The sequence below is a fragment of the Haliaeetus leucocephalus genome, unplaced genomic scaffold, assembly GCF_000737465.1.
Source record: "Haliaeetus leucocephalus isolate CR32 unplaced genomic scaffold, Haliaeetus_leucocephalus-4.0 Scaffold763, whole genome shotgun sequence".
NCBI classification, from domain to species: Eukaryota; Metazoa; Chordata; class Aves; order Accipitriformes; family Accipitridae; genus Haliaeetus; species Haliaeetus leucocephalus.
In genome coordinates, this window is record NW_010973199.1 from 4,638,861 (window position 1) to 4,655,367 (window position 16,507).

General features: G+C 40.3%; 1 protein-coding gene across 1 annotated transcript in view; it reads right to left on the bottom strand.

Annotated features, from left to right (window-relative positions):
• Nucleotides 1–5,948: 5,948 nt before the first annotated feature.
• Nucleotides 5,949–16,507, bottom strand: part of CPED1 (cadherin-like and PC-esterase domain containing 1) — a 168,605-nt gene continuing 158,046 nt past the window's right edge. Inside the window, exons 22-27 of the mRNA XM_010581312.1 lie at nt 15,505–15,725; nt 15,141–15,242; nt 14,848–14,935; nt 12,825–12,971; nt 6,206–6,938; nt 5,949–6,175 (exon numbers count right to left, since the gene is read on the bottom strand). Of these exons, the coding sequence (XP_010579614.1) occupies nt 6,711–6,938; nt 12,825–12,971; nt 14,848–14,935; nt 15,141–15,242; nt 15,505–15,725 (786 nt within the window). The 3' untranslated portion in view covers nt 5,949–6,175; nt 6,206–6,710. The remainder of the gene's footprint in view (nt 6,176–6,205; nt 6,939–12,824; nt 12,972–14,847; nt 14,936–15,140; nt 15,243–15,504; nt 15,726–16,507) is intronic.

Consider the following 16,507-nt stretch of genomic DNA (forward strand, 5'->3'; position numbering starts at 1 on the left):
AAAACATCTTCTACCTGCACAGTGAATCCCACAGCCACTCTTCTGTTGAGCTGACATTCATCTCTCAAAACTTTGGCACCTATCAGACGATTCTGAGCATTACTTCAGGTTCCATGTACACTAAGCAATATTGTAGATGTAATAGACACCTTTAGAGAATAATTCAGATCTTGGTCTTTCTGTGATGAGTACAAAGAAGCCTAGTGTGACCACACTCATAATTAAAATGCCTCAGTTAAATATCTAGTGTTAAGGAGGAATTCAGGTTCTGGTGCCTGCAAATAGATAGTCTCTAGAAGTTGTCATCCTTGACTTCCAGACTGAACTTGACCCAACAGGCATGTTTTGAGTATGTCTGCAGGCTCTGTTGTATGCATTTCATAGCTGAAGGTGTACTATTTTGATAGCTCCATCAGGGCTTCAGTGCTGAACTGTTCTAGAGACCGAGGAGCCATGCAGACAGCCAGCATTACGGGGTTACTAGACCCGGACTCCTTGTTACTGCACAGAAATGACGCAATGTGGAATTTAGGGACCAGTAATGGGTGGAGCAGTAAGACCTGTTATGATTTAACCTTTTACCATGAGCAGTAAATCCCCTTGTATGTATGTATTTTATAATGACTGGGCAGGACACAGTGCACAAAAGATGTTGAAACAGGGTTTTACAGTAGCTAATAGATACCATTTGCTGTCAAGAGAGCTCAACAAAGGCCCTGAGATGAAAAAACCCACCCATCAGTCCACACAAATCATGTTCAAATTGTAATCACTCCAGTAAAAACTTTAGTAGGAGACAACATCACATTATTATATATGAAGATATGACTGTGATTCTCTATTTTAAAGGAAGCCAGTTCTGGGCTAGACCATGCTGGGTGCTGCATTGTCTAATGACTTGCAAGGTCAAGTTTTCAGGTTTAAAGTGCTTTCCATCCTGTTAGGATAAATAGGGATCAGCAGGTTTATTTGAATACGTTGGACGCATTAAAGCTATTATAACTAAAGCCATTGACGATTAACTGTAAACATACAGGATCCTTGCAGCTGGCATGTAGAAGGAAAAACCCTGCAGAAATAGTAAAACTTCTCTGATCTATAAGACAATTTGATTACCATCTGGGGAGGCTGCACAGTCATTATCAGGCAGAGCAGAAACATTACTTTAAGCTCCTTAATCCCAGAGAATCATAATGGAAATATGGAAGTTGATAATGACAAGTACAAAAGAAAAGATAAAAGACGTTTTCAGAACATGGCAAGTGAGAAACTCTGCCAAGTGCAGATCTGGCCTTCAAAACCTGGCAATATCGCACAAAATTTACTGACTTTAAAGGGCTCCTGATGACTTTAATTTTGCCCACTTGATCTGTAGTGAGCTCTTCAGAACTGCCCTGACTTCGCCAAAAGGTGTCTAAAGCCTTTTGATTCTTCACTCAAGGATTTTAGTTCTGCAGTCTTGTCTTCACCCAGAACCCAGCAGCACTGGGGCAGGCGGTGCTGGCAGACACTGAGCCAGGCACTGGCTGTTTTAACTGCATTGCCTCTCACTGCTCAAGACAGATAAAAAAGAATCACAATATTGAACACACTATCTGCCATAGAAATTTTGTCCCCATAATGAGGTATATGAAGGAAATGCCTACTGAAGTGACTGTGTGAATGCAGCTCATTTCACTCTGTTAGGCGGGAGCATGCAGAGAAGATCCCTCCCTTTATTTCATGCAAGCAAGCAGTGGGGAAAAAGTTTGTCACAAGTTGAGAAAACCCCCCATTATCTGAGATTCAGATGAAAGGGACTGAATTCTGCTCCTCATTAGAGCAGTTCAATTCTAGAGGAAATCAAGGAGGTGCTGGGTAGGTGCTGTGTTTCACCAAGATCTCAGTTCAGATTTTATTTAAACATACACTTTATCTTCAGTTCAGTGCTACTTAACAGGGTATACCTTGCCAAGGCTGTTGAACATGTTTGAGGGATTGCAAGAAGGGCTGCCCACAGCTGCTGAGGAGCTGGCCAAGCAGCCAGATGAATGAACCTAGAAAAGGGAGAAGCCCATCGCAGTAGAAACTGGTGCTGCAGCAGCCCCTGTTGTGACCCTGCGGGCCCATCTTGCCCATTCAAGTTAATGACTTGAGCAGTTTCCGAGGTCACTTGGTTCTAGGTCCTGGCCTAGGCTGACACATGTAACACTATTTCTAGTACCACCAAACCACAGGCGAGTAAGGCTAAAACGCATAGCATCTTTCTACTGTGTAGTCAGGTCTTTTTTGTTCCATAGATAGAGTGAAGGTACCAGTAAATACTGCAGGATATGTACCAGCACCAATACATAGGTATGCCTGCATTATACACTGACTGTTCTGGTGTTTTGAAGGTTTACACAGGCGAAGATGGCAGTGGAGTTTGAAAGATGGAGTTTGGCTCAGTAAAGGCAAGCTCCATGAAGAGCTAAGTGCTAGTGCACGCTAAGTACTTACCATAACATGGCTGTTTTAAATTCATCAGAGAAAATCACTGCCCTAGAGAGGAGCCTTGCTCTACCCCTGCTGCAATCAGTAGATCTTTTGCTGTTGGAATTGACAAAAACATTAAGATAATAACATTGATATTTTGAAGATTCAGCCTGAATGTGGAACAAACATCTCTCAGATTTCCAAAAGTTGCTTCTACGATGAAACAGCAACTTCTCAGGTCACCTGAAAGAAAGGCTGATGTGGAGTAGAGCAGGTACAGATAGTCATAACAGTGAGGTAAAACAACCCAGATGCAAGGCTAGCAGGCAAACAAAAAGGTAAGACTATATTTTTCATGTGAGTCTACAGAGGCTTGTTTAGCAGTTTGACTCGATGCCAAATAGCTCACTGCACCTCTAAAAAATTGCTTTACTCTAAAAAAGTAATCTGAAAGATCCCTGGACTGCAGTCAACTTAATATCACACATATCTGCATCTTCAAAGCATTCTCTTTGGCTCAGCATAGCAACAGAAGCATAACTATTAGTGGTTATTTCAAACTTGAGGTAATTGGATGCCCCACTACCCCACCCACTAAGCAAATAAATTGACTTTGATGTCCCTTTAATACGTCACAGAAGAGAAAAATAAAGGCCTTATATTTAACTGTGTGAAAGATATTATTCTGAAGATTAACATTTTCAAATGAATACTAAGTGTAAAAATAGTATTCGTAGTCCATTCTTTCAGCTCCTAGCTATATTTGTAATATAGCATCTCTGATGACAAAGCTGATTTGTCAAGGCATTTCCCTACAAACAGGGAAATCTTTTTTATTATAGCCAATTATTCCAAAGATACTCACTGAGATGGACTTGATCATGGTGGCCATCTACCCTGCAAGGCTCAAACCTGAATCACTGTTCAACATCTGTGGAGTTACACGAGAGATGAGGAGTTATAACTCATTGGACACTGGTACATCATACTGCAGCTTCACCTAAAGGTTAAAGGGATGCAATAATAGCTGACATTACTGCTCTGTATGTCAGAGTATTTATTTTTTTGCAGCACAGTTCCAGTCTCTCTACCTGTAGCTTAAAGTATACCCTGGCTCCACTCTAAACTCCATGTGCTGCTGGGCAGACTTGAGCAGGAAAACAACACTTCTCGCTGTACTTGTTCCCCAGCCTGATCATTTCAATCCTACCACCAATTCCAGGGCCATTCATGTCTGTATTAGGAGGTGGAAGTCACCTTGACAGTTAGGTCCTTTGCTATTTTAATGGTAAGTAATGGGACTAAGGTAAATATATGGGGGTAAAAAGTCCTACATTATGAATCAGCCTTAATGTAGTAGGAACACTTCAATGCTTATTCAGGCAAAATGTCACAGCTGATGTGATAATTCTAGAGTAAACCATTGACTGCAACATGTGCTCTCACTGGAATTCAAACATGGTAATTCTTTTATTGTCATAATCTGTAAATGTTAATGTGTATAAGCAAGCGATGCTTCCATGTCAATCTCAACTCTCTTCTTTCACATACCTAGAGATGCTAGATATATCTTAAATAATGAAAAATGTACCTTGGTACCTGTTTTAGTCTGCATTCCCCTTGTTTTTTCCCAAGATTACATGGATTGTATATGGTGTTAGAAAAAACTTATATAACTCATTTAAATAAAGATCAATTTGCAAATTGTACCAATGACTTTGTACAGACATATGTGTGTACATGGACATGTAAAAAATAGAAAACACACAAGAAAATTTCCACTCGATACTTTTGAAAAATATTAAGATTTGGAAAACATTAAGACATCTGGGCGTACAGCACATGTAAACCATTTTGTGGTGAAACCAGAAGTGATGAATTGCACATTTGATGGTATCAGTACAGTATAACAAAGTCAGCTCTTTCCTTTTCATCAATATAGCTGATGCTTCAGTAATAGGCTTTGATTAAAAAAAACCCCAAACATAAAAACCCAGTTCATGCCTTAAAAACATTTGTGTACAGAACAATAACAGTAACAGCATGTGGATTTAAATAAGCTACAAAAAAAATCTTAACAGAAGCAGAGTTGTAATACACCGATCATTGATCATCTTAATACCAAAGACATCTGGCTGCATTTTGCATCTACTAATATTAATGATGTGATTTAAAATCCTTCAGCTTTAAGGTTGTGCAGCCCTGGAATTCCAGACCCAAGATTATATATTATATCATTTACATACAATTATATTCCTTAGATAATCATTTTGCTCAAAACCAAATGCTGACATTTTCAGTATTTATGTACAGCTCCTGACCCGTCTTTCATGTAAAGCTCCATGCCAGGAAAAACCTTACACAGAAATTCAGGGACATTGACTGTAAGAACAGCAGCAGCATATTATATAGTAACAGATAATCACACTGTCTCACTAAATGTAATGACATTGTCTAAATTAGGAGCTTTGTCAATATACTGAAAAGTCTCCTAAATTAGATACACCAGATCTTCTTTTTGAGGATCCTCTTATCACCTACGGAAGCCAAACTCCATACTGAGTGACAATTTCCCATCATACCTCTACATATCTTATCTGAAGGAGCAAGAATTCACAAAACTTTAGCTGGGGATACAGACTATGTTGAGTTTAAGGATCTCTGGCAAATCCTAAATGTGGTGCCATGAATGTCTAGCCCTACATCTATATAGGGCAGCCCCTCTGTGTGCTACTAAGGCCAGTAAGATGGTGATTAGTTCTGTGCTATAATTCATTTATTCCCTGACATTGCTTGCATCTTCCTTTCCCAAAGGCAGTAGAAGCTAGTGGAGGATTATATGTAAAATTGTGAAGGGGGAAGCATGCCACAGAGCTCGGTGGATCCTTCGTTAAGCTCGTACTTACCTGGTTCTGACTCCCTTCTCCAGTGCGTGGTGGGAGAGAGTGGTGCCTTGCTTGCCTGCTCCATGACTGGATTCGTAAAAATCCTTATCTGGATAATTTGTAGGGAGAACAGTCTTATGGGGTGCCATTAACCCATCATCCAGCTCTAAGCCTGGACCGTGCTTGGTTTCCCATCAGGGCACCGCAACTGTGAACGAGCGTGCTGCCAACGCTGTGGCAGGGGATCAGTGGACTGTGGTGGTAAAGCCTCTCCCTGGGGTTCCACCCAGAGTCGGTCTGCAAACACCGGTGATGTAGCTGGGCTACAGCATGAAACTGGCATTCAGAGAAGGTCTTGTCTCTGCCAAGCATGAGATGCAGGCAGTATATCCTGCTCCCATCACATCACATGCGCCTTATGACAAATTAAAAACCAGATCCCAAAGTTCTTATGTGTGCTTGCAAAGGGGATTTTTCTTCTGTTTGTGGTACTGGCTTCACACATGGGCAAGTATTTTACAAAAAAATCATAAAAGAAATGGCACTTCCATGCAGGGAGAATACCTGTTTGGCTTACAGGTCAAGGTAGACACTGAAGTACATATCTAAGCAGTCTTCTTGCATATGGCCAGTCTCCTAAACTGGGACCATAAATAAGGTTATGTTAACATATTCACTATATTTACATGTTACATCAAGACAGTTATAATCAGTCTCAAGTCTAAGTAATCTACCCCTATATTAGCTTTAGAACATGCAAAAAATAGAGTAGACATCTGTTCCATCTAAGATACAAAGAAGGGGTGTGTTTTCACTAAAAACACTAGAGTTCAAAACTTGACATCATCAGTAAATTGCTAATAGACGTTTTCAAGTTGTATAAACCAAGTGTCTAAATAGAAAAGGTTTGACATTGAAGGGGAACCCATCCACAGAAAATAAAACTCTTTAAAATGGAATGTAGCCAGTTTCTAAATACATTCAAATATTACAGTGTCTCTATAAATAGAAAACTAGATAGTGCTGAAGAGCTAAAGCAGTCCTTTCCAAATCATTCAAGTGTATATATTTCTCTCTCTTTACTATCATTAATACACAGTTGCTTGAGCTACAGCTGTTCTAGCCTTTGGCAACAGTTCAAGTAACTTCCCCTCTCCTCTCCTTTGCAACCCTACATCTTCCATTTTGACACCACAGAGTTGCCAGGGCATATCTTGATTTCATAAAGTTTTAGGAAAAATGCCACATGTCCCAGACTCTGTTGGGGTGTGTGCAGCCAACCGAGGAAGCATGTCATAAATTCACCATGGTCCTTCAATTGTCACTCAGGTAGTGGCACATCTCTAGGCCCAACATTATATCCAAGAGAGGCTATGTGCTGACAAGCTCCCTCTTACTTGCACAGAGCCTGCTGAGAAGGATTTCAGAATAAACTTGATTTATTGGGCCTCGGACATGATATGGGGACTGAGAATTTGTTGCATAGTCCTGCAGTTGTGATGGCTTGCTTTGACTGCCAAGATATTTCCCCAGTGTATAGTGCCTTGATAACGTCATTGTTATGTGCGGACTTTCTTCAGAGGGATTGGATTTCACCACCTGCAAAAGAAGTGACATATGTGAGTACTTTCTGCCTGCACCTAGAAAGACACAGAGCTGTGTGTACAAAAATGCTGAGACACTTCTCCACAAAGCAGGTCCTGATACTCTTACGTTGAGCTGCAAGTTGCTCGCAAACAGTATTTTAGTGGGCCAACTTGCTATGGTACATACTAATTGAAATGCAAGATCTTATTCACTTAAGCCTTGAAATCTAAATGTACAGGCCCATTACACTCAGTTGGCTGATTCTGTAATGCCTTCATATATTAGACTTTGTTCTCTTCATTAAGGGCAATTTATCTGAACAACAAAATTCATACTTAACAGCTCGTCTGTATTTTTGCCATGGGAAAAAATAAACTCAGGACAGCCCTGACTTGCAGGAAGGTTTAAATCCTGCTCTGATCCCAAGCACTTGAGGAACATGCTGTGTCTCAGCTGTGAGCCCTGCAAGAATGTCTCACTCTCAGGTCTTGATGCAAACCTGGCCCAGCTCCACATTGAGATGAAAACACTCATGTGTCATGTTTCTCCAAGAAGGGAATTAAGGTGCAATTTAACATCTCTCTCCCTGGGGCATCACACTGACATAACCACAATGTGGTTCAGCAACTTAGTGCAGAAGAATGCTCTTCCTTGGCCCCCCAAATATGTATAAAGCTCTGGGATTATCATGTTTAATTTGTATGGAATAAACAAATACCCATGGACTAACGAGAGAGAAAGTGAAAGGTTGTCAGAGCCTAATGACTGGTGGGGTGGTCTCCTGTGAGATGCTGAAGGTCTCGTCTCAGTGAACACACAGTCACTGATGAATAATGAAGCAACTTCAAGAGAGACAAAACCTCAAAACCTTGCGCAGATGCAGGACAGAGGACCCCAACCCAGGCGTTGGCAAAGCCAGACAAAGCAGAAAAGGGGCCAAGTGGTTAACTTATTTTTAAAAGAGTAAATACATGCTGACTTGATAGCTCTGATACCCATCACTTTTCCTGCTATATCAATCACAGCAGACCCTTGAAAAGCAGACTTCATTTATTAATGCTTATATTTATGCAGAAGCATATTAGCTTTTCAAAAATATAATGTATATTTACTGTCACTGAACAGCCAATCAGAAACAATGTTTATACATAGTGCAGCTCATAATGAAGCAGCTCATACAAAATTAAATGTGAGTGAAGGAATAACATGTGCAAAGGCTTGAAAGACTGGGCAGAGAAGCTATGAGGGAGCTGGCTGAACTAAAAAAAGACCAGGAGTTATCCATGTAGAAAATTAATATATCCTCTGATCAATTTGATACAGCTAAGCCAAGGGCTGTTATTTGTTTTCAGGCAATTACTGGAGGTTCATTTTTCTAAATTAGTGCCTTAGATCTTACAGCTATTTCAAAACGATGCCACCTTGAACCAGTCACCCAAACTGCATTCCTGTTAGGCATAATCTCCCAGGAATGCAATCTAATGTTCATCCAGCAGCCAGCCACTGATTAAGATACCAAAATCCCAAGGTTGCTAGTTTTTATGTTGTGACTATGATTTCATTGCCATTAAACTAGGAAATAAATCTGAATTAAAAAATAGGTTCCATAGAGGTCTTTATAACTGCTGGCCAATCTACATCTCCATAAGCATTTGTGAAGAATGACATAATTGAAAAATCAAGTTTGCATGTGTGCACAGAACTAGAAGTATGTTTGGGCAGAAAGTGCCAGAGTTATGCAAGATTTTTTGTCCCAGATCAACATATTCCCTTTGTGAGTCCAGATCCCTTGGCAATCTGAGAGAAGATTGTGGGGTCTACAGAGCTGTGGACTTCTATGCTATCTGGGAGACCTGAGGCCCTCTGATGTGCATTGGTGGGAATTCAAATAATTTATCAGAACAATCAGGGGAAATAGCTTTCTGTTTGGCCAGCTAATGAGAACTAAATGCGAACTGCTGAATGCATTTCAGTTCTTGTTTTCTGACTGCACAGAATGGCCAGCCCTCTGTTCTCGCATGGCCGTGCTTTAGCTCAGGTGGCATTTACAGAAGGATGCTGTCTTCCTGGAGTTTAGGAGGTCATTTTTTAAGAGAAAGAAAGTGAAAGTACAAAGCAGTAGATTTACTCCATCTCATCTGTTCTCTTAAAACATGAAAAGCGCTGGGGTTTTACACAGTGTTCTTGGCTTCGTCCTTGGAGGCAAAATGCCATTTTCCTAGCACAAACTGCTTCAGCACCTGATGAAACTCCATTTGCCAGGTTGCAGAAATAAACTGATGACGAAACTGTTAAAACTAACGAGGTATCAAAAGCATTCAAGGACTTTCTTTTTGCTTTCCTCAAGGATCAGGTCTGGGTTTTGGTGGCTGATAGATTCTCCTGGGCACATCTATGCCTCTTTCAGGTGCAACAACCTCTTAAGCCTCATTAACAAGAGCTCTGTGAGCCTTGTTCTCCCCTGATCCTCCCTAGAAACACATACTCTCTGTTGAGATTCCTCCGGCAGAGAAACAAGGCCAAATCTGCACATGAGCTCATACAAAATGATGGAGGAGTGCATGAAAAATGCTGATGACCGATCACGCCCTGCTGTTTTCCACCCAATTCCATACCAAGCATCTGAAATATTTCACTTTGAAGGTCTCTGTTTCGCTCAAAAGCTCTGTGGAAATGGTGAGCATCAGCAATGACCCACGAAGACACCAACATCTGGGTTCTAGACAAAAAAGGGTCAATACAGCCATTTGGGTGAAATGGGGGGAGGCATTTACTCCATGGGACTATTTATCCATCGCATAAATATCTGCTCTGTGACCTACTCCCTCTTTTCCAGCTCCATTTGGACTCAGCTGCGTTCGTGCCTCTCTCACGTACTGAGCAGAGTAGATTAAAGGATCGGTTAACTAACCACGCCTGCTGTGTTTGGTCCCAAAGCAGGACAGAGGCCATGGCAGTGGGCCGAAAACATGTGAGCTGCTGAGGAGCCTGACGTGGAAACCAGCTGTGAGGTTGACACACAGCACGTGAGGTCAGACGGGTCTGACAACGCTCCCAAACCTCTGCTCAGTCCCAGTGAGCCTCATACTGGAGCAGAAGCCCAACCAGTGGCAGGTGATTGCCTCCCCACTCTCTTTTGGGAACGCATTTGTTGTCCAGCAGACTGTCTCTGATATTATATCTCTGTGATATTTAAGGAGAAAAATCAAAGCCTTACAGTTATTCTGGTTTTTATTCTGCTTTATGCAAAGGTGACTGCTGTGGCTGAAAGAATTAAATATAATCCACTGGCTACAAGAAAAAAGTTAGGCTTGCTATGCTAGTCCTTGGCCAGCAGACACCACAAGGACATGCCAGAGCCTATGCTTGAATTCAGTCATCACGACTGAATTTCAGTTTGTTTGTTTGTTTTAAACTACTCCTAGGTTTAATTAGCCACAGTATATTTTGTTTTCCAGTGTATACTGTGGGTGTCTGATGAAGGAAACCTTATTTTTAGGTCTTTGCTTCTTTCGCATCTTTTAGAAAAATATATCATAGCTATCCTGACATTTCTTCACAGCAAAAGTTAGTGCTTCCACTTTATTCCTGGTGTCATGGCCCACCTTTGCACCTGTGAAGCTCTGTGGAGCTCCTGTGTTAACCCTGCACACGTCCAGGTCCTGGGAACAGGTCTGGCCAAGAGTGAGGCTTACAGAAAAATAGGCATGACTTGGCAAAATAAGCAAATGGATTTTATCCTTCTCTTGAGAGGTTCAGAAAACATTTGGTGGTCTCTCTTATTTGAAGTAATTTGTTTTGGCAGAAAACAAATTCCTAAATTCATGCTGAAAAAATGCTAGCATTTCACTTGCATGGGTGATAGTCTTTTTTAATATTTGTGCACTTTTGATAACGGTAAGAAAAAAAGTTCTAGGGTTTTCGCCATAAGAATTAACTTGTGGAGTTCTGTCTTCTAAATGATACAAATTGCTTGTGTCATTATTCTAGTCATTAACCAAACTCTTGAGATTTCTTCCAACTAGTAGCTTTTTACTGGCTCAAAGCCTCCAGCTGACTGTGAAACAGCATAAATTCATTAACTCTTGGTTTCAAAGAGACTTATTTCATTGCATCCTTTTTTTTCCTCCAGTTTTAACTTTTTGGTAACCATTTCTTTTCATTCTATATTACATTCTGTGAAAGAACTTACATGTGTCCTCTCTCCTTTGATCACTCAGAGGAAATGCAATCTTCCTGAAAGATATGACAGTTCAAGTTTTATGGTCCTAAACAGATTTTAATGGAATAAATTGTGGTAGTTTCCTAGTCTTTTGTTAAACAGACAACCCAGATTCGGTTCATAAGAATGAAGATCCTTGTAGCATCACATGCAATTTCTTACTGTGCTAAACATGACTTTATCTATAGAAGTAGCAGAAGGCTTCTCTGCCCTTACATCTGGCAATGAATTGAGGCATGGGGTTACTGATGATGTCTGAGTGCATGATTCCAGTTCTCACTGAAGAAATATTTTTTACTGGGAATCAGGAGCTAAGCACCTGGAAAGATAGGAGCCTACTTTATTCCTCAAAGCTTTTTCTGGTTTCCAAAGGGAGTAATGTAATATTCATGGCTCTTCTTTAGGGCAATGAATGACACGTTTGGATTCTCAGCAGACTGACCACTCATAACAGGAACCTAGGAACTGGCATTTTATACCAACAAGTTGGTGGCATGGGTATGAGGAAGGACTTGGTTGGAAGCTACAGGAATAGTCTGGTGGTGAGAGTTCTTTAACTTTCATATGCAAAATTACTGTCATCAGCCTTATGGCAGAGGGTACCTGCTTACTTGACTACTCAGAAATTATACTCTGTTTTCATTCAGGGTTGCCTGCACCAAACTAGGGGTGCACTTCTTCATTTGCTATACATAAGGTACAAGAAAATCAAAACTAAAACAGATCCCTCCTTTGCTGATGGGGAATAGCACTCACTATAAAAAGACATACCACATACTCAAAATACATCTTAAAGGAAACCAGAAAAACTTTAAATATCGTGTTTTTCAAACTCTTTACTTTCACTGGTTTGGCAGCCTCTGGGCTGATTTTGTGCCTAGATATAATAATGTGTTTGCTTATTCATTTTTTTATTTAATCCATGGGCTCCTCTCATTTGTAATATATTTTGAAGATTCCTTGCCAGAACTTTGAAAGAAGAGAAGGATATGTTCTCAACTGCCCTACTCACATATTTTGCCATGTCCCCGTTTCACCAGTCCAGTAGTTAGAAAACAGAAGACAGAATTTCTATAGATTTCAGACAAAAAAGAAACCAGAATTATGGGCGTGAGTGAGAACAAGAGACTTATGCTTCTGTTTGTATAGTCGGTCACTGTAACTACCCCAGATAACTCTCTCTCAGACATACAACAACATATACAGCACTAAGGTTGGTCTTTCAATTTTAAGCTCCATTTTAAATGTACCTATGGTTCGATGGGATTCTGCTGAGCTGCTTAGTTAGGAACGCTTCATACAAAAAACCTGTGAGACTGAGGTATGGCAAAAAGATAAACTGAGTCCATGCGGAAGCAGTAGGAATATGTAACGCACAGCAAATAATATAAGAACCTGGAAACGGTGCAACATCCTTCTACAGGGGTTACCTTTGCAGAAGAGCATGCTTGTTTTTATTTCAAGGAATAACCACTACAGCAGTTCGGCCCATCTTCCGGCAGCGTTGCACTCTGAGCGGCGAGGGACAAGTGCTGCCATACAAACTGCTATCTCCATTGATTTTATTCAGGCCTAACTTTGAGTCACGTATGTGAACCTTGTTGCATACCTTCTAAGCACCCGACAGTTAAAATCTCTCTTAAATACCTGGGAATGATACAAGTGTAAACTATTACCTCATGGAAATGGCAGCCACACTTCCCTTGCAGGAATTCTTTGTAACGTCCCATGGTGATGACAAAGGTGTCAACAACTTCATAGCCGAAATTTTTTGCTGTATCCAGAAGAATCAAGTTTTCATTCCATAAGTTTTGCACTTCTGCCTGCATTCCAGATAAAATATTGCAATGTCTTGTCAGAAGGACTGTTTAAAGGTTATTGTATGGAAATGAATAGCAAAACTGCATTTTGAATAAAGCAATTATGTTACACTCCAGACATGAATTACTATAAATTCAATCTTGAAAATAGCTATTACTCCAAGACTGTTGTAGACTTCTGCAGAACTTATAATTAATTTTCAGTAGTTGTGCAGCTTCCTTCATAGGAAGATTTCAATGTTGTTTAAAATATAATTACTGGGTAACTTTTTAATATGTATTTAGCCTATATGAGGTGTAATTCAGAAAAAAAAAAATCTATTATAAAGTTGTCTGCAACAAATGGTGAAATTGTTCCTGTAAAGAAAAATTCAGCTTCAAATCAAAGTCATTGAGACTGTTGATTAAAAAGGAGTATAGGGCTATGGGTATTTTAGAAACGGTTATACTGAAGAACAGATTATTCTCAGTATTCTCAGGATACTGCAGGAAGGCCAGGAACAGAAAAAAGGTTAGCCATAAATCTGGTAAGGCGGTGGATTTGATACTGCAGACAGAAGGGCTTTAAGAGTAGCTGGGGTAATCCAGAAGTCCAGAGCACCCAAACCACATGGGTAATTTGGCATATGATTCCAATATTGAAAGGGAAAAGAATGTCAGTTATGCACTGTAGTTGATTTCTGGAGTTTTATAAATTTACTGGATGAGAAACAGAAAAAGGTAGTCCTGGGAAGCCTTTAATACTCTTTCTATGCTTTCCTCACCTACCTTCGATCAAAGTTCTGCTGCTTCGTCCTAGGACTAAACTCTGCTGAAAGCTATGGCAGGAGCTACAACAACTCATACTGATGGCATCATCTTGATGCCAACGATTTCCCTACTGTATCCTAATTTGGTCATCCGGATAAATTAAGGAAATGGTTGGAATCAGTAAGAAGACATTCAGTAGAGACAAAGCAGATAGTACTAACTTAGAAAAAATGGGCAAAATCTGACAGGGCAGCCTCCACAGTGAAAAGAAGGGTGCGAGCAGCAGTAAGTCATACACTGAATATAGCAGTGTGTTATGGCTGCAAAAAGACATTGGCGCCAGTCCCCAGTGTGATAGGAGTGCTGTACGTAAACTGTGAAAGCTAATAATTTTCTCTTTTCAACACCTGTGAATAGCTGGAGCACTGGTAGGCATCATTTACTCCGTTCTGCCCTCCGGCGCTTCCCAGCCCCGTCTCATCCGCGCATTTTATATGTGTTCAATAGAGAACTACCGCCCAAATTGTAAATAAAAATATTGAATTGAATGAGTTACAGAGCACATTGAAATGAGCCCATCTGTTACTCTGAGAGTCTTGGATATGATTTAAACTGACTGTAACATCCGATTAATATACAAATAACAGGCTGGATTCACCGGTCCATTCCAGCTGCTCTGTAATGTTCTGGCTTCATAGGTTGGTTTAGATAGATTTATGGAGAGCCGTGCAGTGCAGCCAGACCAGTGAATCTGATCCGGCAGTAACCATGGAGGAAGCCTGGGGAGGGCCTGTGCTTGACGTGGTACATGGAGCAATCTGCCTATCCCCAGCTCGATTTCTCAACTTTGGCAGCAGGCTTAATATTGGAGCTTCTTCTGGTTCTTGGGATGGCTGATTGAGCGCGGCGTCTTGAACAGTGCTCTGATTGCGGTGGAATCCACAAAATAAGGCAAATTAGTTTGAATCCGTATTAGCAAGCAGTATGAGCAAAGGCAAACACTAATTCTTCTTTGATCCACCTAAAGCTTGCTCAGCAGAGGTTGTAACATATTTTGACCAGACAGCAAAATTATTGCTGAAATGACAAGTCTTCCGTGAAAATGCATTCTAAATGTACTGTAGCTTACCTGTGACAGAGAATGTATTCCATCCACTGGGAGGTGAAAGCCCATCCCTATGGATTTGATAATTACCAGGATATTTGATAGATTTTCCCTGTTTAGCGAATGAAAAAAAAAAAGGACACACATTTTACTTATCAGACACATCAAAAGACATTGCATTTTTATTTTTTTAAAGTCACTTAAGTGCACACCCATGAGAAAACAAATGAAATGTTTGTGTTTAAAAATTTTTGTCAAGTTGTTTCTCATAATTTATCATATCAAGATTTGGAATAACACCAAGTACATAACATTACCTGTTCAACACCTTTTGGATAATTTGCAGGTGATTGGAATTAAGCCACTGAACGCCACCTACAATTAATACGGTCTGGTCTGTGTTCTCCAGGGGACGTGATCTGAAACCCAGAAAGGAAAAACAACACATGTTGCCTTAAAACAGATGGCAAACATTTTAACTGCACTGCACTGCATTTCAGTGAACTGTATCTGGCATCCTGATCAGAGGCCTGATGTAATTTTCTACTATTTTTCAACCACACAATACGGTCTGCACACATTATGTTTAATTGTTTATGGACTTTAATTGTAAAATGTGTTAAACACATTTGTGAATAGAATGAGAATACAAACAAGCCAGCAATAGAGTTTGTACAGTACCTCTGCAGCAGTTGTTCTAGTGCTTTTTCAAAAGTCGGTCTCTGGTTTGCGTTCATCCAAAACTGGGGGTAGTAGGAGTAACTGATAAATGTTTTCCCCTCATTGATATTATGATAACATTTAACATCATGAGTCTTTTGCCATTCCTGAAGAGTCTTATTTACCCTTTCTATTAGATAGTACATCATCCCTCTGTTAGTTGAGTCACCTATAAAAAGAATCTTTGGATGGAAAAAAAGGTGTGACTTAGAAGTTGTACATTCCAAAAACCAAAAGCGAAGAAAAGAATACAGCTACTTTGCAGGTTTTTAAACACTTCTTATAATGTTCAAGAAATATCTCTGTGAGCTGCCAGTTCTCTAGCCCTGACATCTCAATACTAAAGTTCTGCTTCAGCAAAATCTGTGTGATCTGATTAACAAAAAGCTACATTATGTGTTTCAAAGACAAAAAGTACAGGTTACAGATGGCTATAGCTGCACAGTTAGCCCTGCATTTTCATCCTTGTTGATAATTTCTTTTGCTTATGTTTATATTTACTTCCAATTGCTAGTACAGAGCCTCTTGTGATTGCTTGCAGTTTCCTGCTTTTGTTCCTCCAGTTTTTCATGTGGCTTGCTCCTACACAGCACATCTTGGTTAATGTCTGTCTTGGTTAATGTCTGTCTTCCATAAATGTGATTCATCAGAATTTACACCAAAGTAACACACACACACACACACATATCAATGGATGCAGCTGCTGCCTTATTTGTAGAGAAATGGTCTTTCTGCAGTTTCAGAGGGGAAAAAAAGGGGAGTTATTCTGGTGGAAGATAATCTGAATAGAGTCCTGGCATGTGTGATGTGACCACCAGGAAGCATCGTGGCCTGAAGGGAGTTAGAAGTGCTGCCAGGATGACAGAAGTACTTCAAATATCAGCAGTCTGCTGGGCTACTCTGAACTTGCAAATGAACGAAGAAGTAAGATTTGGGCTTGCTCCTACTTATTCTGTAGAATCCC